This window comes from Myotis myotis, unplaced genomic scaffold, assembly GCF_014108235.1.
Source record: "Myotis myotis isolate mMyoMyo1 unplaced genomic scaffold, mMyoMyo1.p scaffold_m19_p_17, whole genome shotgun sequence".
In the NCBI taxonomy this organism is placed as follows: domain Eukaryota; kingdom Metazoa; phylum Chordata; class Mammalia; order Chiroptera; family Vespertilionidae; genus Myotis; species Myotis myotis.
The window spans coordinates 30689206-30715226 of NW_023416321.1; the positions used below are offsets into that span (position 1 = coordinate 30689206).

General features: G+C 56.4%; 1 protein-coding gene across 2 annotated transcripts in view; it reads right to left on the minus strand.

Moving 5' to 3' along the window:
* RAB11FIP4 (RAB11 family interacting protein 4) overlaps positions 1-26021 on the minus strand; it is a 100072-nt gene that overhangs the window by 49722 nt on the left and 24329 nt on the right. For both annotated transcript variants that reach the window (XM_036340607.1, XM_036340608.1), the window contains exon 3: positions 25155-25243. In XM_036340607.1, the coding sequence (XP_036196500.1) occupies positions 25155-25243 (89 nt within the window). The remainder of the gene's footprint in view (positions 1-25154; positions 25244-26021) is intronic.

A 26021-nucleotide genomic window follows, 5' to 3' on the forward strand; every position in this document is an offset into this window, starting at 1 on the left:
CCCATCACAGGGCCCGGCCTTCCTGCTTACCTCTTTCCCTTAGATCTCTTCAGGGCAGGGGCCTGGCATGCTCCGCACACATCCTCCTCTCCTCTCTGTCAGCAATAACATGTGACCCAGGACCTGGGCAAGGCGCATGATCCATCAAGGATCATGTATGTGTAACCCACAGAGGGATTTTAGGCTTGTGGGGTATGAGAGGTCATGCGGGACAGTGGAGAGAACCCCAAACGCAGGGTCAGAGACCTAGACTTGAGGTCTGACTCTGCCACTTACTGGCAGAGGGTCAGTCACTTCACCTCGCCAAGCCTCGGTTTCCTCATCACTCAAATGGAAAGACTCTGACCAATTCTGTAAGAGCATTAAAGGGAAAGTGTCAGCCCGGACCGCGTGGTTCAGTTGCTTGGAGTGTCATCCCGTTCACCAAAAAGGCTTTGGGTTTGATTCCCAGTCAGGGAGAGGGGGAGGAATAGGGAGGGGGAGGGGGAGGGGAGGGGAGGGGAGGGGAGGGAGTGGGGGAGGGAGAAGGAGAGGGAGAAAGTCAAAGACTTTTGGAAAGTATTTTGCAAATATGGGAACTTTTTAGAAATTATTATCTAGACCATATAGACATGAAATCACAGAAATCACATTAAAGTTTAAAAAGATCCTGTTTTACAATTGGGAAACCAGAGAGAAGAGATGACTTAACCACAGTCACAAGGCTTGTTAATGGCAGAGGATCCACACTGACCCCAGAAAGGGGGAAGGGTTTGGAGTAAACTGGGGGTACTATTTTAATATCAAACATTTTACTTCCTCTATCCACTAAGCAAACTCCTATACATCCTTCAAAACCCTACTCAGGTGTGACCTACCATGTAAAGCCACCCCCCCCCCCCCCCCGCCCATAGCACCACTGAACACCTAGGGCTATGCAGTAAGCAGGTGCCCTTTCGGCCATTAGCAGGTGTGCACACGTGTGTGCTGGGTATGTAAACTCACCAGTGAGACCCTACACTTAGGTGCTGGGGTCCAAATGCTGCCTCAGTTGCCCTAACAGCTACATCCTCAAGCAGCAGTTTCTATATACAATGGGTCAGGAAGCGTTGTGGGGGGTCCTGTACCCAGCTCTTCTAACTCCAAGCCCAGGCTCCTTCGTCAACTCCACAGCTTGGCTGTGCTCTCTGCTGGGTCACCCCAAGCCCCCACCAGAGCTGCTCTGGAATGCAGCCTGCCCACCACCCTCAGGGGCTCTGCAAAAGGGTGGGGCCCAGGAGGCCTCTGAGCACCCGCTCTCCACGGTCGCTGCCCCCTCCTCAGGTCCTGTGAGGTCTCCCTGTATCCTCGTTCTCAGGTCCCGAGAAGAGAATCACGTTTAGACAAGGATGGTAGTCGATGAAGGCAACTGCACATCTGATTTCAGGTCAGAAGGACATAGACCAAAGGGCTTGTAATTCCACTTTGAAAACAAACACAGTCCCCCTACAATTGTGCCCTAAATGATCTTGGTCACTATAATTAAAAAACACCCCAAACCCACATCAAGCAAGCCACCCCATAAACACAGAAGTAGGGCTGCGGGCTCTGCCCTGTGAGAAGGCAGCGAGCGGGGCTTTGGGGAGAAAGCAGCCTGGTCCTGAAGGTGGTTCCCGGAGGGACCCGCCCAGGACGGGCCAGGCTGCCCGGGAATAAACAGGCAGTCACAGCGGCAGACAGCAGACGGGATGGACTCATCTGCAGACGGAGCGGGCCTCCCGTCCCAGGCACACACACCTCCTTTGTGGCTCCCCTTCCAGGGCAGGGCTCGGCCCAGGGAAACCAGAGGCGCCTGGCCCCAGAACACTGAGCCAGTGTTCTTCCCACTTAGGCAAAACCACAAGCCAGGCCGGCTCTGTCGCCACAGCCGCGCGGACTGAAGGAGCTGCTGTGTTCAGGTAGACCCTGGAGAGGCCCCAGGCCAGAGGAGGCCAGTGCAGGGGGAGGCAGGGCTGCTCTCAGGATGCCCTAAAAAAGAAACCTTTCTTCCAGGCCAGGCGCCAGCCATCCCCCTAGACCACAAGGCCACATTCATGGGAGTGAAGTGCTCCTGTGCCCGGCCAGGCCAGGCCAGGTTCAAGCCCAGCTCTGCCACTTACCTCCCATAGCTTGCACATAGTCAACTCTATTTTTAAAAAATACCCTTGTATTGATTTCAGAGAGAAAGGGAGAAGGACAGAGAGAGAGAAACATCAATGATGAGAGAGAGTCATCGACCGGCTGCCTCCTGCACGCCCCACACTGGGGATCAAGCCCACAACCCAGGCATATGCCCTGACCGGGAATCGAACTGTGACCTCCTGGTTCATAGGTTGACGATCAACCACGGCAGGCAACTCTTGTAATTTACAGTAGCTCTGTGAACACTGAATCAGTGACTACTGAACAATAGCTCCTACAAGCCTCTGATTGCTACAACATTTTCATCAACCAATCAATATGTAACCTTGCTTTGTGTGGGTTTGTTTAAAGAGCCCTCATTTAATAGATGTTGTTGATTCGTTAACATTAAACTCAGCCGGCAGCCCTCCCACTGGGGCCTGCACGAAGCCTGTCGAACACATGTTCTCCATGAGGCCCAGCACAGCTGTCTGGCACCAGGAACACCAGGCAGCACGTCAGCACCACACGTGGGGTCACTTAAAACAGCAGAGTCACCAACAAAAAGCCCCCAAGTGCAAACAACTGAAAGGACACGTTTACAGTGTGAGCAGGAAGAGGAGTAACATCTTGTTCAACCTCGGCGGGCGACCCACGTTGTCGATACTCTGATATTGACACCAATGATCGTGAAAACGCTGCCGGTATTGATTAGGGGATGGGAGACAAATTTCTGCAAGCAGGCAAATGTGCAAATACAGGTTCTGCCAAACATGAGGACCACCTGTGTGTTTTAGGGTTATTGGGGGTGTATGAAGTGAAATAATGCATGAAGAGTACGTAGCATAGCAGTAGCTCAGTACGTATTTCTATTGTTACTTCTATTACTTGCTGAACAGAGGTCTTGTGGCCTTTGCTATTCCCTGTTGAAATGTCTTTCCTTGTGCTTTTCCACCTAGTGAAGCCCAGAGCGGAGGGTTTCAAGTTCGCCAGGGGCTGGGTTTTAATCACACCTCTTCCTTTTCTCAGCCAGGAGCCCTCAGGCTAAGATCCTTCTCCTTTCTCCCCCTTTCACCTCCAGCTCTGCTTCCCCACAGCTCACCAGCCGCTGATGACTGTGTGTAATAGAAGTGACCAGAGAGACCTGTCCCCTCCACCGAGTCTGCAGGCCTCGCTGTGCAGATGCCTGCACAGCCTTCCTTCTGCCTCGATGTATGGTTCACAGGTGGACCCTCCCCCTGCCACCCCGTCAGGTCCTTTGCTCCTGTGCCAGCCCCCCACCCACCCCATGCCACTTCCTGCATCCTCAATTTCTCCTTCTCCATTAGTTCATCTCCTTACCACAGTGGTTCTCAACCTGTGGGTCGCAACCCCTTTGGGGGTCAAACGACCCTTTCACTGGGGTTGCCTAAGACCATCGGAAAACACATATATAATTACATAGTGTTTTTGTGATTAATCATATGCTTTAATTATGTTCAATTTGTAACAATGAAAATACATCCTGCATATCAGATATTTACATTACGATTCATAACAGTAGCAACATTACAGTTATGAAGTAGCCACGAAAATAATTTTATGGCTGAGGGTCACCACAACATGAGGAACTGTATTAAAGGGTCGCGGCATTAGGAAGGTTGAGAATCACCACCTTACCAGGTTACACCCTGGCTCTGAAAAATCGCTCCTGAAATCCCAGGAGGTGGAAACGAGCAAACCAGAGAGCATCATGGGCCCTCATCCTACCTGAACTCGCTTAGCTTGGCTCCTAGGACACCACCCTCCTGCTTTCCCTCCTCCTCCCCAAGAGTGACTTTCTCAGTCGCTGCTGCTGCGGGCTCCCCCCCCCCCCCCCCCCCCCGCCCTTCCTCGGCTCCAAATGTCGCCAGACTGTAAGCCGCAGGCCGCTCTCCTCCTCTCTTAACCATCGGTGGGTAGGGGTGGGGTCCCATCACGTGCTGATGCCTCCCAGCCTGGACCTCTCCCCTGACCTCCAGACGAATGCATCCACTCGCCTGTGGAGGGAGATTATTGGGGCGCGCCTTAGGGATCACCCCCATCAGGGAGGCAGGACGGGGCGGGAGAGGGATGCGCTGAGATACGTGTCACCAGGCCCCAGCCGACCCCACAGGCCTCTGAAGCCAGATTGGCCCTTCAGAGTTGCCCCCAAAAGAGGCCAGGGGGCAAAGCCCTGTGTCCCCACATGGGCCCCGTCGTGGGATAAGACTGCCCCAGGAAAGGGCCAGGCAGCCCCCCGGAGGGGGGAGGGTGGCAGTGGCAGCGGCCCTTTCTGCAGATGGGAGAACCAGGGCCTCTGACCTACAGCCGATCTGTGCGCGGCACACCACCTGCGGGTGTCTTCACCGCAACCTCCACAGGCCTCTCAGGCAGCAAATCCATTGCAGAACGTTTCCCTCCAAACCTGCTACCTGCCCTGGTCCCCACCCCCAGCCCAGCCAAGGGCACCAACATTCCCCTAGGCCCCCAGGTGAGAACATGGGCAAGTCCTGTCCGCTCCAGCCGAGCCCCTTCCTCCCCCCCCCCCCCACCTGTCACCGGCCTTGACCATCTGTTCCCTATGTGAAGGCACAGCCACCTAACTGCTCGCCCTCATTCACACACACACACCCCTAAGGATCTCTTCCAAACAAACCGAAAACCTTCACCTGGCCTCATGACCCCAGGATACGCCCCAAACTTCTACCCCCGATCCCTGTGCTCTCAGGCTCCTCTGCCTGGTTCCTCCTGCCAGTCCCCACTCCCCATCACTCACCAGCCACGTGGCCTCCTTGCATCTGTCAAACCAACCACACACTTTCCCACCTCAGAGCCTCACCCTTCCCGGCTTTTTGTCCCATCCCCACCTCCACATGCCTCCGTCCCTCCCAGCCCCCACCATCACTCTGCTGGGCTTTATTTCCCTCAAAGCCCTCTCTCTGTCCGTGTTTACATGACTGACTTTCCTGTTTATGGTGTGCCTTCTCCCCTCAGAGTCGTCCTCTGAGGTTTGAGGGGACCTGGTCTTCTGGGGCAGCTGGATCTGTGGTGCTCCTCACCACTGTTGAGTGAGTGCATGGCCGAGCCTCCTCAGTGCACGGGGCTCCCCGGGTGGGTGTGAAGACTATGAAGAGATGGTACTTCTATGGTGATCACCATGACTCAGCTTTGCAGGACCAGCGTAGAGCCAGCGCCCTGTGCTGCCCCAGCCCCCGGGGCACAATCAGCTGTGGAGCTGGGCACAGCTCTGCACAGTGTTTTTTTTAATCCTCACCCAAAGATATGCCTCTTGATTTTAGAGAGAGAAGAAGGACGGAGGAAGGAGAGAGAGAGAGGAACATTGATGTATAAAACATAGGTCGGCTGCCTCCCTTATGTGCCCCAACTGGGGATTGAACCCTAAACCAAAAATGACGCTCCAACCCATGGAGCCCCCCGCCAGAGCTGCACATAGGCTGAGCTCCCCCAGGTGGACAGGGACATATCTCCACCCCCCCGGGTCCTGGCCCCAGGGTGTCCTGGCCCCAGGGTGGCATGCTCAGCCAAGGGCTAGGGAGCTGACCTCAGGTGAATACTCTTTCCTGCTTCATGACTCAGCATCTCAGGGTTTAAGCCAGCAGTTCTCAACCTGTGGGTTGCGAGCCCTTTGGGGGTCGAACGACCCTTTCACAGGGGTCGCCTAAGACCATCGGAAAACACATATATAATTACATATTGTTTTGGTGATTAATCACTATGCTTTAATTATGTTCAATTTGTAACAATGAAATTGGGGGTCACCACAACATGAAGAACTGTATTAAAGGGTCGCAGCATTAGGAAGGTTGAGAACCAAGCTTAAGCCAAGGAACCTCACCACCAGACCAGCTACCTGCTTTGGGATACAAAAGCCTAGCCGGCCGGGCTCACTGCCAACGTAGGCACCAGGCAAGGGGCCTGCCAGCTGGACAGTGACAGAGGGTGACTCTCATCGTCACACCTGCACTGAGAGCTCGGGCAACTGCTTCTGTCAACACCAGACTGTCACCCTGCACCTCCTGGCTCCTCAGCTCCTGTCAAGACCTGCTCAGGGCAGCACTGGGCTACCTCTCTCCTCTCTGAAAGACCTGACTTAGAGGCAGGGCTCCACCGCTGAGCTGGGTGCCGTGGGCAACCTGTTGAACAGCTGAGCCTCAGTCCTGTTAACTGTAAAATGGGGATAATAATAGTGTCTCTCCCGTGAGCATCTCTCATGGGGGTAGGGGGTTGGATGGGGAAGGTCTCGAAAGGGCTCAGTTCCCATGACCTCAATAGGTACATGCTGTTATTACCACCCTGGCAACCACTTATTGTGCAGATATTACAACCTTGGATCCTTTTATAAAGCTTCCATCTCCCACAAACACACTTTTTTTTTCACAGATGGTTTTCAAACATTTGCTTCAGCTTTTACCCAGGACTAAAAGATGAAAAATGTCTTATGAAATATGAAAATTGATTTAAAAATAAAAATTGTATGGAAAACTCATCTACTATGTGGCTGACCATCTCCTCTATAATGACCTTCCCCATAAACACCTGTCAGAATCAAGGGTAAGAATCCTATACGTTCATTTACCTCTCTGAACCTCAGTGTTCACATCTGTAAAATGGAAATGAAAGTACCTATCACACCAGACTGTTATAAGGACCCCCCCAAAACAGGTTTCAAGCACCTAGCAGAGAGGGTGGCACATAGCAGGAGCTGAAGAAGTGGCAGCCCCTATCCCACCCCACCCAGCCCATCTGCTATGGACCTGCTTCCCCCTGTTGGATCATGAAAGCTCTGGATCACCCGTTCCCCCTCCTGCCAGGCCTGTCTAGGAGCTCAGGGACAGGCTTGTTGCCCCACGGTGGTTTCCTGGGTCCAATAGTTGGGCTCCCTCTGCTTCCCTGTTTGTATTTTGAACTCTGACCTTTGTCTTAACGGTTTGAGTGCATCCTGTGCCTCTCACTGCGAGTACCTCCAGGCCTCACAGCACCGATTGCCATTCCAGGAATAAGTGAGCCAAGTGGGCAGACCTGCAGGAGGAGGCTGGTGCCTGTGGCCTTGGGCGCGGCTCTGGGCTCTGCACTCACAGGGCATGTGCTGAGGATGCCAGGAGGGCTTTCCACGTTTGGGAACCTGCTCTTGGACCCGATGCCCCAGGGAGGTCACAGCCACTGTGGATTAGGAGTGGTAGTGTGGCCTCTGAGGTCATGAAGTCACATGAGCCTGCAAGGGCATCTCTGCCTGTGTCAGCTCTGGGGGAGGGGGGCAGGGGTGTTGAAAGGGCTTTTGGCAGTCGGTGGAGGTTACATCCCAGCCCCACCATTTAGTACACAAGTCAGCTTAGTAAATCCACCCCTCCCACCTGCGTCTCCGCGCTCCCCATCTCAGTGTTGTCGGATCAATGAGATAACAGTTGCTTAGCTTTTAGTTGGGCCTGGTAATTGCTATTATGACAGGCTGCCTAACAGATAGACATGTAGAAACTATCAGCAAAGCAGAAATTAGAATAATGAGAATTATTTCCTTTCTTAATGTCCCCAGGCGTCGTGTAGCTTTCTCTCTTTTTATTTTTTTTAAAGATTGGGGGTTATTTTTTTTTTAATATATTTTATTGATTTTTTACAGAGAGGAAGGGAGAGAGATAGAGAGTTAGAAACATCGATGAGAGAGGAACATCGATCAGCTGCCTCCTGCACATCTCCCACTGGGGATGTGCCCGCAACCCAGGTACATGCCCTTGACCGGAATCGAACCCCGGACCTCTCAGTCCGCAGGCCGACGCTCTATCCACTGAGCCAAACCGGTTTCGGCATGTGTAGCTTTCTCTTACCGTCACCACTGCACTGGGCATTGCCTATTGGATGATCAGCTGACGGCCTGGAAACCCAGCCCAGACCGAAAGCTCCAGGAGGGACGACTGGGCCCCAGCACAGCACCCGGCCCCTGGTGAGCACTAACTACTAGGCGAGCTCATGAATGAGCGTATCAAGGGCACAGCCTCCACCAGCACCCTGCTTGGTGCTTCATGCACGACATTGCGACATCTCAAACTCACGACACCCCGAGAGGTAACCTGAGGAAAAGTTAACACGGGGGCCTTACCCCGTGCCAGGCACTGTTCTAGGAGTTCTACCAATGTTGGCTCATTTAGTCCTTCACAGTCCTACCAGTCCTTCACGTGTACACATCTGAATTTCCCATAAACTAAAGAAGCTTAAACTTCTAGGACCCTCACGTGCTTGGGAGGGGCCACATGACCAGTGTGCTCACGTTGGTCATGAGTTTTGTAAAATGTGTAAAAGTAGGAAACATTGAGATCCTTTACCTTAAAGAGAACTCCATGCATTGTAAGAGCTTGGGGTGCCACAACATCTGGTCCCACCAGAGTATGCACCTACTCTCCCCATTTCACAGATGAGAAACTGAGGCTCAAAAAGCTTAAGTAACCTGCCAAAGCCCTTTCTCTTCTGCCACAGACCTCTCAAGTCTGGGGACAGGATCCTTGGACAGCAGTGACATGTGTCTACCCAAGGGCAGCTTTGTAGTTGTGGGTTCTTCGCTGAGGGGGGAAGGGAGGAAGGAAGGGGGGAAAGAGAAGCTCTGAAAAGAAGGGTCCCAAGTCCAGAGCCCTGAGCCCAGCTATTTGGCATCTGAATCCTGATTAATCTGACTTTCTCCTTCCCCACCCCCACCCTTGTGACCCAAATCTACTGTTTGCCTTTCCAACTCCTGAAAGCCAGCCCAGCTCACCCCAAATAAACCTGCTCTCCATCCCCTTCTTCTTCCTGGGCCCCTCTGCCTTCCCTACACCAGGCTGGGGCAAACAAGAGCTGGCAGGCTCTGCCCTCGGGACAGTCCTCCCTTGCTGTTTTGCAAAGGGCTAGTTTCAGCTGCCGGGCATTCAGTTACCTTCATTAGAATGGGCCCCGAGAGCTGGCCGGCACTGACCGCTCAGGGCAGATTCTATCGCAGCTGGGATGAAAGGAGAGAAAAGCCTGGTCATGGAGCTGCCTTTCCCCAGGCCACTGGGAGGGAGCGGTGGGGGCGGGAGGAGGGGTGCAGTGCCCTCCACAGGCTCCAATGGTTCACTCGGTTCCTCAGTCCCCAGAGCCAATTAAAATAATAAAAATAATAAAAATATATATTTTTATTGATTTCAGAGAGGGAGGGCGAGGGAGGGGGAGGAACATCAATGATGACAGCATCATTGATCGGCTGCCTCCTGCACACCCACACTGGGAATCAAGCCCACAACCCGGGCATGTGCCCTGACCAGGAATCAAACCGTGACCTCCTGGTTCATAGGTCGATGCTCAACCACTGAGCCATGCTGGCTGGGCCCCAGAACCAATTTTGATGGTGAGTGACAGCCAGATGCTGGACCAAATTTTCCAATTCCATCAGAACCAGTCAGAGAGAATTGAGTGAGACAGAGAAAGACTAGGGGTGCCGGGGGGGGGGGGGGGGGACTATCTCAAAGAAACAGCTTTCTGAATTCGAGAAAACTATTGCTTTAAGGATACCTTAAAGGCTTTAACGCTGTTCCCCCACAAGGAAGTGACCTTGTTGATAGTGGGATCAGGAGAGCTGCTGGTTGAAGATACTCTTAGACCAAAATGCAGAGATTTTAATGTACATTTTTTCCAGAAAGTGAAAATGAACTTGGAGCATAAATGGGCATTGGCATAATCAAAACTGAGCTTTGGGGATGGAGAGCGGCGGCCTCCCCGGCAGCCTCTGTCCCCATTGGGGACTTTGGGGCAAAGGGAAGTTGAACTGCAGGGACACTGGGTGGCCACCTGGTTTCCAGAGACTCTGCCTCCCCCGTGAGCAGAGCTGGGAATTAGCCCCACCTCAGCATGTGTGGGCGAGCGCATGAGGGAGTGGGTGACACCGAGAGCCCTCGGCACCCCCCGCTAACTCTGACCTAGTGCCCACCACGTGCCAGACACTGCTCGGGGCTCCCTCGCCTTCCTTATTGCACTCATCCACACACCAGCCTGAAGCAGGGGAGTGCTGCTGTGCCCAGTTTACAGATAAGGGCACTGAGGCCCAGCGAGGCTGCAGGTCAGGGTGAGGCGGCACAGCTGACAAGCGGCAGGGCTGGGGCGCAGGCCTAGCCTGCCTGGAGCGGGGGCTCCCCGCTAGCTACACGGAGCTGCCTCCCCGCTGGTGTTCATCACAGAGTGGGATGAGCTCAGTGGTTTCGAGGGGTTAGCTCTCCCGGCTTGGCGTGGCCGGATTTATCGTTTCTGGCTTCGGGGACAGTGTGCTGCCGTCCTGAGCCAGAGCCAGCGAAGCCAGAGCAGAGGAGATCACCGATCGCAACCTAGCCGAGGCCTTGGCTTGAGGACCAGGGCCGGGGCGGGTCCAGGAAGGGTGACTTTCAAGTGGAAGGTGTGGAAGGAGCGACTCTAAGAGCCTGGGAAGCTCAGCCCTGGGCCAGGCTCTGCGACCAGCCAGTGGGGCCTGGGGCCGTGCCTGTTGTCCCTGTGCCTTCTGGGGCAGTTCCAAGGCCCAGATGCTTCCCGGCCCGTTTCCAAGTGGCAGCTCCAGATCTGTGGTCGCCGTCCACGCCCTGGCCGGCAGCCACCTTATCGGTGTAGCGATGAGACAGAGCAGTGATCCCCAATCGCTCTGCAGCTAAAATCACCCGAGGAGCTTCTAAAGCGCTCCATGTCCAGGCCAATCGCCGGACCCACTGGATCTGGATCTGGGCGGGGGGGCCGGGGCCTCAGTATTTTTAAAGTTCACAGCGTGATTCCAACAGCCACCAGGTGGAGACCAGGGACTCCCCAGAGTGTGGCTCAGGCTTTAACGAGCATGTGAACGAGTAGCGGGGTCTTGTTAATGCAGGTTCGGGTTCAGCGGGCCTGGTCCGCCCGCGACGCTGCAGCTCTAACAAGCGCCCAGGTGGCCTCCCGGTCCCACTGAGCAGGGAGGACTGGGGTGTTGGTAACAGCGGTTCCCGCAGGAGCTCCGGAGGGAAAGAAGGGCTCCCTGGCCAACGCCCCCCACCCTCTCTGACCGTCCCGAGGGGCGGGCGCACACTGAGCTCTGAGGACTCCTGCACCCACTACTTTTGTCTGACCGCTGGCTGGAGGCAGGGCTGGGTAACCTTGTGGTGGCCCTTAGCTGTGTACTTTGGGGATGGGGATTGGCTGAGGGGTGGTGAGGGGATGGAGGTGTGAACAGGATGGAGGTGTGAACAGGATGGAGGTGTGAACAGGATGGAGGTGTGCTTTGAGTCGAAGGCCAGGCTCAGGCTCAGGCTCCTGTGTGGGGAGGGGGCTCCTGCCTCAACCATGTACCTGGTCCTCTGTGGCAAACGGCCTGAAGGTGTTTATCAGACAGGTGGGCTGTGGGGCTGTGAGGCTGTGAGGTTGGGGGGGGGCTGTGGGGGATGGAAGCAGTGGGTAGGGGCTCAAGGGAGGGTCCATGGGTGGGAGGATTCATGGGTCGGGGGTCCATGGGCAGTGGGGGTCTGTATGGGGTGGGTAGGGGTCCATAAGGGAAGGGGCTATGGGTACAGGTAGAAATAGGTGGGAGCTGTGGGTGTCGGGGGCTCAGCACGTGACTGAGTCAGGGTTTCCAGCAGTGCTGTTCTTACAGACCGTGTGTAATAACTCCTATGAAGTGATTTTTAAAAACTCCACATTTCTTTCTGTGAAAAAATAGTCCCAGAGGGAAAGCCGCCAGCTACCGGGAGTGATGGAAAGCGAGAGAAAATGAAGAAGCCCAAGAAATGCACGGTTCTGCCCTCGTTGGTTTGGCTCAGTGGTTAGAGCGTCGGCCTGCAGACGGAAGGGTCTCGGGTTCGATTCCGGTCAAGGGCATGTACCTCGGTTGCAGGCTCGATCCCCAGCGCTGGTTGGGGCGCACGCGCGAGGCAACCAATCGAAGTATCTTTCTCACATCGATGTTTCTCTCTGTCTCTCCCCCTCCCTTCCACTCTCTCTAAAAATCATATCCTCGGGTGAGGAGTAACAAACAAAAAGAAATGAATGGCTCTTTGCCGGAAGATAGAAGCCAAGGCGTAATCCCGACAGGCGCCCACTTCCAGAGCCCTGTCCCTGTCAGCGTCCGTCACACCTGCCTGCGGCCCAGGCTGCGCCCTCCCCGTCCTCACAGCGAGCCCGAGAGGGCACCAGGCAGGACTGAGGTTCGGAGGCGTGACCCCACCTGCCCAGAGTGTCACTCGGAAGGAAGGAGCCGGAGTCAGACCCAGGCCCGGCGGACCCCGAGTCCACGCTCTCCTGTGAAGCCACGCCGCCGCCTCCCGGGCGCAGGCAGGGCCCCCTTACACGGGAAGGGCCCCTGACCCGGGACAAGCACGCGTCTCCGCTGCACTCACTTCCCACCAGACCCACAGACTGGTGTTCCCACGGGCCCCACGCCAGGCCTTTAACAAACTCGTGGGTCCCAGCCCGCGGGGCCTGCTCGTAGGAAGGCAGGGCTGGCCTCCTGCCCACGGCTCCCTCCCTCCGTGAAGGGCACCGCGAGGGCTGGAAGGAGCACGGTGACGGCCACCAGCTCCGGTCCAGCCTGTGTCCTCCTGCCTGAGCTCGCGCTGCACCTGGCACCATGCAGGCTCTGGGGACCCCAAGAGGGAGCAGTAAAGTGACAACCCTCCACCCCCACCCCACCTAGAAGACAACCGAGATGCTCCACAGGGACACAAATGGACCCCCCCTCCCAGTCAGGCAGAGGTGTGGGGCCATGGGGGAGGGTCGGTGTGGAAGGAGGAGGCTGCTTCCCGTGGGGGGAGAGGGTGGAAAGGCTCTGGGGTGGCAGCTGAGCTGTCCCCAAAATAATGAGAGCTGCAGACAGAGCAGAGGGGAGGTCTAGGAGAGAGGACACCGGCAGAGCCGAGACGCAGGACGGGCAGGCGGTGCTGGGAAGTCCTGGGTGAGCCAATCAAGCTCAAGAGAAGCTGCAGAGAAGCTGTCAGTCAAAGTGACTGACATGCACTCACCTAACAAGCATTCACCAGGACCAAGTACATGCCAGACACCGGGGACAGCTATACAATAGAAGCCTAAGGACCGTTATGGCGGAACGACTGGAACGACCGGTCACTATGACGCGCCCTCAGCCAGAAGTCAGGCTCATGGCTGGCGAGCACAGTTGCCGGCAGGAGCCTCTCCCAGCTCCGCGGCAGCACTACCGAGCAGCAGGCTGGGATGAGCCCGAGCGGCGCAGTGTCCGGCCCCGATTTGGGCTCCTCCCTGGCCTCCTGTCACTTGGCGCACTGCTACCTCCCCCCAGGGGCCCGGACTGCAAGAGGGATGTCCGACTGCTGGCTTAGGCCCCATCCCAGTGCCATTCTCTGTAGAAGGCAGTTGGTCTGAAGAACTCAGTGACGCAGGGAAGCGCAGGGAACTCAGGGTGAGCTGCCTCCGCACTTGACTCACCCACTCGATGGTGTTCGCAGGACGGATGGTGGTGGCCCAACCTGTGCACGTGCAGCAGCTGCTGAAGCTCAAGCAGCAGCAGAAGGCCATCCAGCCACAAGCTGGCAGTCGGACATCCCCCAAGGAGTCCCGGACTGCGAGAGCGCGCAGGCTGGGCTGAGAGACCCCCCCCCCGCCGCCCCAGTGCACGAATTTTGTGCACTGGGCCTCTACTAGTGGAATAAGAGGCAATCTCTGGCCTCCTGAAGCTCTGTATCTAATGACAAAAAAGATGATAACCTGGTGGGTAAGTATTTTATCCTCTTTTTACAGGTGAGGACATTGGCCCCGGAGCGGTGAAGTGATTTGTCCAAGACCACACAGCCAGTCCACCTCAGAGGCAGGACTCCACTCAGGCCCTGCACAGCTGGAGGGCACCTGTGGGCTGCTCTGGTCGCTGGCGAGGCAGGACTGGACACCTAACCCACAGGAGGGCTGCAGGAGAGACCACAGGGGGCAGATAGGACCGGAAGTCAGCAGAGAGGCTGTTGCAGACGTCGGACAATGCTAAGGGCTGGGACGGGGACCGTCACGCTCGGCTGCACAGGCTGCACCTGCACACGCCCAGAGGAGCCGGCTCTGCGGGCGACGACAGGAACAGTGCCCCTGGGAGCGGTGGCGCTGGTGACCCTGGCTAGGGAAGGGGCCGGACGCACATGGCTGTGGACGAGCTGCATCCGAGGGTCCCTGGGGAACAGCTATTAAGCAAACCCCACTGTTATCACAGGGCCACGGGCTGCTTCCTCTGAGGACAAGGGGCAGCGATGTCTCAGACATGCTCCTACCACACCCTGGGCTACCACAGGACCTGGGGTCCGCATTTCTGTAACAAACATGCGGAAAAGGGAGGGCTCTGGGAGCAAATAAGGCAGGCGAAGGGGGGCTGGGGGTGGGGGGCAGAGGGGCAGGGGCCCCGGAAGTCCTGCAGCCCAGAGGCGGGCTCATCGCTCCTTGGTGCATTTCTCAGACTCCCTTGCAGAGGACCCCCTTCTGAGGAACACCTTTCAACCACCCGCCCCGGGGGCTCCGCCGCCTGCCCCTCCACCCGACGCGGCGTTGGCTGCAGGACCCTCTATGGCCAGGTCACTGCCAAGCTCGGGCTCCAAAGGCTGGAGGGGAACAGGCTGGGAAGCGTCCTTCCAGCCCCAGCCCAGGCCTCACGCTGCTCCGGCAACACTTGGTTTTGTTCCTTTGAGCGAAAGGCTGTCCTCCAGCAACGCAGATGCTCCGATAAGTTGTCTCTGATGCCACGCACACCCCTCAGGGCAAGTGAGGCCTGGTCCTTTCTTTCAGGCTGCTGGGTAAGGGTACTGAGGAGAGGACTGGGACCCTGAGACGCGGCAGGAAAAGTGGGCGCAGAGCTGGCCATCTGAGCTACCTGGCGGCAGGCGGGTGCAGAGGCAGGTCCTGGCCTTGGGCAAACCACTTAACTGCTGTCTGAGCCTCAGCTCCCTCATCAGTGAAATGGGTGTAATAGTACCTACCTAACAGGGTTAGTCTACGTAGACAGGATGGGAGGGGGGGTAGTGACTGGAGATCTGACAAGGTAAGTACCTGTGCGTGGCTGACATTCCAACTGTTCCTCCCTATGTCCCCAGCCCTTGTGTCTGGCTCCCGCTGATACCTAGGTCCAACTGGAAGGCCTCCTTGTGCTGGGACTGGGGGTATCAGAGGGCCAGAGAGAGATGGGATGGAGTGGGACAAGAGAAAGACGGGGTGGGGGGGGATTGGACAGACAGGCACAGAGATGGAGTCAGAAACAGAGGCAAAGAGAGAGAGAGTCAGAAAGAGACGCAGGAAGACAGAGAGAGGGTACAGGCAGAGAAAGAGAGAGACAAGATGAGAGAGAGGGTCCAGGCAACAGGAAGGGGCAGTCAGTCAGGCGCCACGAACAGCAAAAGGGGCCCTGCCCTGCCCACTCCGGCCCCCAGCGCTGCAGCCCCCATGTTCCCTCTGGGGCTGTCCTCACCCTCTCCTCCACCCTGCCCCTGCCCAGCCCTGGAAAAACTGACCGGGTGGGAGCAGGAACCAGCAGTGCTTCCTGGCGTTGGGCGCCCTCTGGAGGAGAGAGAGGAGAGGGGGTGCGAGGGCCCTGCAGAGAAGGGGTGCAGGGCAGGCGGGGAGCAGGGACCCTCCTGGGAAGAGCTAGAATCCCTGAAGGAGGGCGTGGGGGTCACAGCCAAAAGCTGGGACCCCTCAGGGAGGGGGTGGGAGAATAGTCCGCGTGTCCCTGGACCTCCCAGGAAGGGCCTCATTCCTCCAGGCAACAGGCACTGACCATCACTCAGGCCAGGACTGGGCGGGGCAGAGCCATGGATGAGGCTGGTCCCTGCCCCGGGGAGGGTGCCGTCTAGACGAAGGGATACTTAGGAACAAACACTTCCCACCCTCCAAATTCCCACCCTTTCCTCCAACTGCTGGCCCCTACCATCCACCCGAACAAAACGCTCGTTAACCAAACTTGGATTAAACTTTTCCTCTTCCCTCGGGTCTGCGAGCCTGCCTGAGCAGCCTTCAGCTCTTCCCCGCAGCCCTGAGCAGAGGCTGGCCTCGGGGAAACCTTCTCTGGTCTGCTCCACCGACAGGCACCGCCTCTCCCGTCCCCTGCGGCTCTTCCCAGCCTGGTCTGTTCTTCCCTGTAAAAAACCCCTGTAGCTAACCCTGGAGAAGCTCGCCAATGTTCCCAGCCTCCTCCCTCCTGCAGCCCCCTCCTTGGATTAACCCTTTCAAATAGCCCCTCCTGGCCACCCACGCTCCGGTGTGTGGTTGTTGACATCTGTGAAATCATTTACAAGGAAGACACCCACAGCTGAACTAATGAAATCAACCACATAGGAAAAAGGAGGCAGATAACTAAACTGAAAATTATCGATTCACCATTGGCACCAAGTTTCTTAATTACCAAGACGAAAAAGCAGCCAGGAGTAGTTATGCTCCAATTCTTATCCGATGAGAAAAGGATACCATATCACCAGGAAGGACCTTGTTTGGGTGTAAGAATCCCTAACAGAATGTATTGGATCAAAGCGTACAAGACGGCAGATCAGATCCGATTTCCAATAGCAGTTTGAAGGAAGCTGACACATTCTGTGTAGCTGCCTTTCGCCGAGACAAGGAAGTGAAAAGGAAACGTCTGTTTGGCAAGGTGAGAGGAAACAGTGTTTGTGACAGGGAACTGGGGATCGGGGACGGACAAGCTACAGGAATGCGGCTAGCATGTCCCCGGACGACTTTCTCCCCTCTCACGTGTACCTGAGTGTCTGCCTGTCCCTCCAGGACCCGGTGCCGCTGCCTCTGGCCTCAGGCGACGCTCACTGCTGCACCTGAAGGCCCCGATGTGCCTCCACCTGGGTGCTGGGCCTCCCACAAGTCTCAGGGGGCCCTTTAGCCTGGATTAAAAATCCCCGTGGGGCCCTAACTGGTTTGGCTCAGTGGCTAGAGCGTCGGCCTGCGGACTGAAGGGTCCCAGGTTCGATTCCGGTCAAGGGCATGTATCTTGGTTGCGGGCACATCCCCAGTAAGGGGTGTGCAGGAGGCAGCCGATCAATGTTTCTCTCTCATTGATGTTTCTAACTCTCTATCCCTCTTCCTTCCTCTCTGTAAAAAATCAATAAAAATATATTTTAAAAAATGGGGACAGCAAGAAGGTTCTCAGTCACACCGCACCGGAAGACCACCAGGCCGGGTGCGGTAAAGGTGGCTGTTCTGAAATGGGTTCTCGGTGTAGAGTCACAGCCTCTGAGATGGAAAGACGCTCATCTTCCCAGCCCCTGGGGTTAACAGAGCCTCCGCTCTGTCCAGCTGGAGACAGAGAGCAGTACACAGCGGGGCAGGCAAGGCACTGAGGCCGGGGCTCCTGCCCTTGCTGGTCATCACAGAGGCTTGGGGAGGATGGACAGCTGGCCTGGGACGCCCACCGGGAGTGCTGTCTCCAGAATCAGACGGCCTGCTGTGTCTTATGCTACGCGGCCATTGGTATGGTCAGGAATGCAGCCATGTCAGGGTGGGAGCCACTGCTCACCTCTGACAAAGCCCTTGAGCATTCTCCCTGAGGGGCAGCAGGTAGGCCACGCCCTCAGCCCTGCCCTGGCCCGGAGAATAGTCTGACGGGGGTGGGGGTAGGGGGTGGGGGGGTGGTCCCAATTCCTGGGAATGTGCAGGGGCTGGATTTCCTGGTTGTGCAGGAGCAGCAGGTGGGTCACAGGATGCAGGTGTGGAAGGCAACTCTGGGGCAAAAGGTATTCGCTCCATCTACGTGCTATGTCCACCCCGATGCATTGTGACCTGAGAGATTCCAGCATTCTCCAGGCACCATACGGGATGCTTTCCATGCCTTCTCTCTTCTGCAATCACCCCGAGAAGACACCAGTTACAACTCCATTTAGCAGGGGGAGAAAGTGAGGCTCAGAGAGGCTAGGTAATTGGCAAAAGGTGGCCACACCGACCACCGACAGGGTCAGGATTCAAACCCTGGACCCACAGGCCCCAAGGCTCACGCTCTCGCCATGTTTAAATGAACCCTTTGCCTTGAGGGCCGGGCAGGCACGCTATACCTGCCTCCTCCCTAATCCAAAGCTTGGAAAGCCCTCAGCCTCCAGGTTTGGATGGCAGCGCCAGTCCCTGCCGGTCAGCTGCCCGTCCTGCACTGGGGGCAGCTGGGCCTGAGGCTGCAGACACAGCGTCCCCAGGGCGTCGGCCTTAACGAGAGGAGAGGAGGGCGGAGGGAAAGCAGCAGAGACTGATCAAGCCGCTGAGCGCAGCTTCTGGCAGAGAGTCTGTGCTGTCTGTCACCGCAGCCGAAATGTGGAGACAGACACCCAGCAGGCCTCGCACATGGGGAGGCGAGAGTCACCGCTAGAAACAACACTTGAGGGTGAGGGGAGGGCGGGAGGAGGGAGGAGGAGGAGAAGGGGGAGGAGGGGGAGGAGGGGGAGGAGGAGGGGGGGGGGAGGAGGCCACGGAGGGAGGGACCCTCTAGCTCTTCCCGTGGCGTTTGTGGGAAGCGCTGGGGCAGGACCCACAGTCACTGAGAGCTCTGCTGTGGGGGCCCCGACCAGCAGGGTCACCACCGGGGAGCCTGCAGGAGACGCCCCGACCCTAGACCTGCTGAGTCAGCGTCTGCACTGGGGTCAGCCCCCAAGGAATTCAGACGCGCAGGAGCTGGTGGTCAGAGCAACCGGTCACCTCCCTTCCAGCTCCTTTCTAAGGCCCAGCGTGTGGTGTTATAGGCTTTGGGGGAGACCCCCAGCTGCCCATCCCTCCCTGGCAGAGCAGGCCTCCATATCTGAGATGCACCCATCTGCTGTGCAGCAAATATGTACCCACAGTGTCTCCGTGCCAGGCCCTGTGCTGGGAGCGGAGGGCACAGCCATGACAGAGGCAGGCCAAGTCCCTGACCCACGGAGCTACAGTCCAGTGGGGGCTGTGGGGGCAGACGAGACACACCCAGATGACTGAGACTGCATGCTCTGAAGGAAATGCGCGGGGTGTTATGACAGAGATGGGGATGAGGAATGGAGGGGTGCCTGAGATGGGTGGTCAGGGAGGGCTTCTCTGAGGAGGAGACATTTGTGCTGAAACTTGAAGGATGGGAGGGCAGCTGTGCAAAGATTTGAGAGGATGATGTGGCCACAGTTATGGAGCAAGGACTCACGTCTCCTCATGCTGCTACCCAGGTGCCAGGGTTGACCAGACACTCACGCGGCCCACAGCACGTTCTCAGAGGCAGCGAGGACCAAGGCTTGCTGCCTCCTCCCCCTTCTGGGGTCAGGTGCCAAGGAGTGGACACTCTGCCCCCAGAGACAAGCCCTTCTGCCTGTGGTGATCCCCGAGCTCCTTCACACCCGGTTTGCTGGCTGCTTTGCCGCTGGGGCCTCTGAGGCAATCCATACGAACAAATCCAAACTGAGGGCATTCTCTGAAGCAACTGGCTTGAATTAATAAAAAATGTCAATGCCATTAAGGGTGAAAAAAAGGGGGGGCTGAGACATGACAACTAAATGTATGTAGTATGTGACCCTGGATTGGATCCAAGATTTTAAAAAAAGCTATAAAAATATTGGAAAACTTGCATATGGAGCTTATATTAGACTAAAGGCTCAGTGCACAAAATTCATGCACTCGCACGGGGGTGCAAGGGGTCCCCTCAGCCTGGTCTGTGCCCTCTCACAGTCCGGGAGCCCTGTGATCAATCGCCCCGCCCACCTGCTGCAGCCCACTGGCTGGTGGCCTGGGCCTCCCTCTTTGGGGTGATCAATCATGGAGCCCCCCTATCGATCGCCCCACTGGCTGGTGGCCTGGGCCTCCCTCTGTGGGGCGATCGAGGGGGGATGGCGGGGCCCCACAACCAATTGCATTGCACCTGCCTTGGCTGGCCTGGTGTCAGTGCATGTCATAGCGTGGTTGTCTGGACGGTCGTTCTGCTGTTTGGCAGTTCGGTCGATTTACATGTTACAGTTTTATTATTATAGATAATATATTGAGTCAATGTTAAGTTTTCCACAAATGATAACCATATTGTGGTTTTGTCCAGATTATTATAACGGTATCAGGAGGGTATTCTTGCCCTTAGGAATGGGACAAGTATTTAAGAATAAAGAGTCATGCCCAGCTGGTGTGGCTCAATGGTTGAGTGTTGACCTATGAACCAGGAGGTCATGGTTTGATTTCCGGTCAGGGCACATGCCTGGATTGCAGGCTCAATCGCCAGCAGGGGGCGTGTAGGAGACAACCGACCAATGATTCTCTCTCACCATTGATGTTTCTGTCTCTCTCCCCTTCTCCCTTCCTCTCTGAAATCAATAAAAATGTTTTCTTATAAAAGAATAAAGTGTCAGAATGTTTGCAGCTAACTTTCAAATGAGCCAGCCAAAAAAAGAAAAAAGAAAGAAAAAAGTAAACACACACACATTTGCAGAGAAAGGGAGTAACAACATGCTAACAATGGGTGAATCTAGGGTGCCGGGTATACGGGTAGTCACTGTACTTCTCTTACAACTTTCGGGAAAGTGGACTTAAATAAAAAGTCGGAGGGAAGTTAATTTGCTAGGTCTCTGCTACGTCAGTGTGACCCGCTCTGCATCCCTGGCCCTCCTGCAGCGGGAGCCTGGCTCTCAGATGAGGAACCCTCACTGAGATTCCCGTTCAGGCTCTGACACAGGGCGCGCCCTGGCCCTGTGACCTGAGCCCCTGTGGGCGTTGCGGGGCCTCTCTCTGGAAGAGCAGAGCCATGGCTCACTGGACCCCAGGAATGCTCCCGGACCCCAGGAATGCTCCCTCCCTGAGCCTGCGCGCCCCGGCAGCCAGGCTCCACAGGGACGGACGCCTCAGGCCAGGGCCCTGAAATGCCAAACCACTCTCCCCAGAGGACGCCTCTGGGGCCCCGTGAAAAGGAGAGCCATTCTGGAGGCTGAGGTAAGACACTGATAAAGGGCACAGGGCCCCCCGGAAACTCAGCACAGGTCCTCCTCCAGGCTGGAGGGCAGGTTGGGACAGAGGAAACCAAGGCAGGCTTCCTGGAGGGAGAGGTACCTATGTAAGACTTAAATGGTGAGCAGAAGTTTGCCCAGCGACAGTGGGTGGAGGACAATCCAGGAGAAAGACAACTTGTTCAAAGTCTCAGAGGCAAGGGAGAACGTAGCTTTTTCAAAAAAACGAGAAGCAGATGGGTGCTACCAATTCCAGGATGTGCGATGTGCTGTGAGAAATGGGTAGGAGCCGAAGATGGATTTTATCCCATCGGTGATGAGGGGCCACAGAAGGGGTGGTGGCATCCCGGGAGCAGCTCCTTAGGAAGATCCTGAGGCAACTGTGGGATGTGGGTCTGGAGAGAGGAAGGCGGGTGATGAAGACAGCCAGCCAGTAGGTGGCAGTGGGAGCGAGAGGGAGGGGTGGGTCCCAGGGGAGTCAGGCTGGCTGTGGGGGTCAAGGAGCCTGGATGGGTGGTGACACCATTTGCTGAGATGGCGGTTACACAGGCGGAGCAGGTGGTTTGGCCCTCTCCGTTTGTTTTGTTGTTAATCCTCACCCGAGGATATTTTCCCATTGATTTTTAGAGAAAGTGGAAGAGAGAGAGGAAAAGACAGAAGGAAATACCGATGTGAGAGAAACACATTGATCGGTTGCCTCCTGCATGCGCCCTGAACCAGGGCCCAGACGGGGAGAGGCACGTGCCCATGACCAGAATCCAACCCAGGACCCTTCAGTCTGCAGGCCAATGCTCTAGCCACTGAGCCAAACTGGCTAGGGCTGTTTTGTTGTTTTTCTAAAAAATATATTTTTATTGATTTCAGAGAGGAAGGGACAGGAGAGAGAGATAGAAACATCTATGAGGAGAGAGAATCGCTGGTCGGCTGCTTCCTGCATGCCCTCCACTGGGGATTGAGCCCACAACCTGGGCATGTGCCCTGACCCAGAAATGGAACCTTGACCTCCTGGTTCATAGGTCGCCACTCAACCACTGAGCCACACCAGCCGGGCGGCCCTGTTTGTTTTACGGGGTCCCCACTGATCAGCAAACGCGGGGGAACGACCAAGGGCCCAGGACCTGGCAGCACGTGTGGGGCAGGTTGCACCTCACTGCCGCCTCGCCTTCGAAGCCCGCGGGTGGCTCTCCACGCCTGCCCATGCCCTGGCTCCATGTGGGTTGGGGCTGCGGAAAAGGCCAGTGGGCGGCCGCTGAGCAGGCCAGCCTCAGAGGGACTCCCAGGACGTTTCCTGGCACCTGAGGCTCAGGACACCCGTCCATGGACGCCAGAGACAGCCAGCACCCCTCTGACCACACCCCAAGCCCCTGCATCGAAAACCTGCCCCACCAATGGGCTCACCAAGCCCTCAAAGAGGCGCTTCGTACCAGGGCCCCACAGGCTCTGGGACACAGGCAGGGAGGGTGGCATCCAGGGAGTTCAAGAACTGGCACGTCACAGGTGCCACCTGCTTTGGATGGACTCGTATCGACCTGCAAGCCTGGACAGCAGACTGAGAGCCCCTGCTGTATAGCCCCCGGCTCCCCGGGGGGGCTCACAGGGTGGGGACAGGGCTGAGTGGGGCAGGGTGCCCTCAGGATGCCCAGTTTGCCACTGTTTACCACCAGCCAACACGAAAGCATTTCCCTATTTTAACTACAACCCTCATCCAGTGGTGACATCAGAGGTCCCCTGCCCCATCTGGGGGCAGGAAGGGGCGGGGGGGGGGTGGCTGCTGCTGTCCCATCATGTGTCATCCCTGCACACTCCCCAAACCACTCCTCACATTTCCGTCCCCCAGTGGCTCTGGGGAAGCCAAAGTAGTGATCCAGGCTGTCATCAGTCTTAAGCTGACCCCTAGGGGACAGCTGGGACACAGCAGGGCCCCGAAGGCCGGGCGTACAGGATTAGGACCTATCCCAGGCCGGGGCCCCTCTGCTCCCCACACATAGGAGCAGCTGTGGTCTCCCCCTCCTGGCCTTTAGCCAAATGGAGCCCAGAGACCAACGTAACAGGAGCCTGAGGCAGAAGGGGATTCATTCACATCATTCACATCATGGGGCCTGGGGCCTCTAGGCGTCACGATCCAGCACCACAGGCTCCCACTGGACCAGCAGGCTGACCTTTGAACTGTCCCGCCCACCCCACCCCCTGCCAGCACACGGGAGCCCATGGTGAGGAACAGAGCCCAGGTCAACCAGGCTGTCCTACTGGGTGCTCATGAACAAGGCTGCCCACTGTGTCTGGCGATCCATTGCCATCTCGCTGGGCTCTGGCCACCTGGAGGGCCAGACCCACACGGAGGGCAGAAAAGAGTTCACGCAGAAGGAGCTTATACCAAAAGGAACGAAAACCTATTCGCGTGCAAAGTCCTGAGAGAGGAAATGAGGGAAGTCCTGGGGTTGCTGAAATTCGACTGACGTGATCTTTGCTTTCCTGTCACCTCCAGATTTTGTATTCTGGAAAAACAATTTGCCTTAAGAACAGGCAACCCTTTTGCTGGAGATTGGGTTATAAAAACTCTTCCAGTACAACGAGATTCAAGATTCGCAGAGCTTCCAGGCTGGTGAGCAAACTGTATGGGGAAGGCGGGCACTGGAGAAGGCACGGGGCCTCCGTACCACCCCCACCCCCATACCTGGCCCCTGCAGACTTCCCATGTGGCTGTTCCTGAGTTCTGTCCTTTATAATGAACTGATAATAATAATGAGGAAGAGCGTGAAGAAATAAAATGGAGTCACTATAGTCAAGCTGCTAAATTACGAAAGCCAAGTACAGTGGGGCCTTGACTTACGAGTGTCCCGACTAACGAGTTTTTCGAGATATGAGCCGTCTCTCGGCCAATTTTTTGCTTTGAGTTGCGAGCTAAAATTCGGATACGAGCCAGCTTCAGATACCCCACTGCTAGTTGGCTCAGCGAACGTCACAGTGAACGCCACAACATCAGCCCAGCATCACATGTCTCACTCGTTCACTTTAAGATTTGACATACAAGTAATTTGAGTTACGAGCTCCGTTACGGAACGAATTAAACTCGTAAGTCAAGGCCCCACTGTAGATTGAGACCTGAGGCAACGCTTCTGTTCTTGTTTGAACTGGCCTGGGAACTTAAACTTTTGAACTTTCCAGTCCTGCCTCAATGCCTGGACATGCATCAGCCTTCCAGATAAGCCTCTGACCGTCCCCCGAAGGACTAAGGAAGGAATGTTCCTGCATCCAGACCGCCTGACTTGCCGTACCTAGGGGATCCCATCTCGGGCCAAGGCAGAAGCTAGGCCTGCAGGACCGGTTCTTGTCAAGAAAGCAATCTTTACTATACAAACTCTCCACGCTTCTTTCTTCTTCAGAACACTTTTGGGCATGGCCTCGTCGCTATTTCCAGTTTGCAAACCCTAAAGACCCTTGAAAAAAATCTTTGTCACTCGTGCCAAAGCCTCCTGACTCTTCCCGAGTTCATTCGACAGTGATGCCGTGCTTCCCGGCATCTGTCCGTTGTTCTAGGGACCTGTGAACCCGCATCTGCAGGCAGCAGCAGGGGGACAGGCAGCCTGGGTGCCCCGTGTGTGGCTGCCCCCAAGTGGGGCTGAGCCCTTGACCCTGGGTCTGTAACTCTGGGTAGATAGTGTCAGAACTGAATTGAATTGCTGGACACCCAGTTGTGTTGGAGAATCGGGGAGCTGGTGGCTGTTGTTTTTGGAAAAAAACCACATATAGGGGTCTGTTGGCTCAGGGGGTTATGCACAGGAGAAAAGAAAACAATTGCCGTCCTGCCTGCTGATAACCCCGGGCCTGTCACTGTCCCTCTCTGGGCGCAGTTCCTCCCTGAGGAACTGAAGGGAGCCAAGGTGTTCTGTGAGGGTCAAGGTGTTCTGTGAGGACGCCAGCCCGTGCCTTCTCTGCTGTGGCTTCCCAAGGGGCTTCTTGGCTCTGCTTCCAAAAACTATTTCTTGCTTTGAAGCCAAAGGGTCCTCAAAGGAGGCTCTGGGCCCCCCAGACATTGAAGAGGTGAAGCCAAGGCAAGAAGACCCAGAAGGGCTGGTGGGCCAGGTGGGCTGCAGAGGTGCCACCATTGCTCCTGCGCGAGGTGGGCCCGAGGCCGCCCGCTCTTACCTGCTCCACACAGTCTGGGATCTCCGGGGCGCAGGGCAGCGTCCCTACACTCTCCATGGACAGCACGTCCTTCAGCAGCTCCTCACAGCCTGTGGACGGACAGACAGACAGACAGTGGGGGTCAGAGCCTCAGCCTGGCATGGCAGCTTTACTTCTGATGAACAGGCCTTCGGGGAAGGGCCGCGGGAAGGCAGAGAGCCTGCGTTTCCAGGAAACCAGTGGCTCATTCGAAGGCGGAGCTGGGGCCCCCAGGCTGTGGAGAAGACAGCCCAGGGCCCTGCGGAGGGAGCTGGGGCAGGTCCTCACCTTCCAGAGGTGCTTTCACTGGGACCAACACTGACAGGGAATACGCGGAGAGGAGACTCCCAAATGCGGAAAGCAAGCTGGGGGCAATGGGAACCAAGGAGGCCTTCCTGGAGGAAGGGGTGTAAGACAGTACTGCCTGCCTGACTTGCAGGGACTCCAAATGCACACAGTACCCTGAGGCTGAGGCCTCTGCAGGCCTGCAAACTCCAGACGTCTCAGAGAAGGCCCCCCTCACAAAGGCTCCACCTCCTGCTGACTCAGTTACACAGGTGGCCTCCCTCCTCGGTCCCTGAGCAAATGACCCCAAATCATATCAGACAAAGAAGGTCAAACCTGCAAAGTGCCTAGCATGGGCACATGGTGGTGGACCCACGGTTCAAACAACTCCACTCAGAATCCTTTACCTGCTGTGTGCAGTCCCCTCGACTTCTCAGCTCACTCCCTTTGCCCCTCACCTCTGTGGCAGTCATTCCTGCTTCCTCCCCTCCCGCCAGCCAGCAGGACTGGGGTCACCCCGCAGAGGAGGATTCACACAGACAGAGAAATATGGGTAACGGGAAG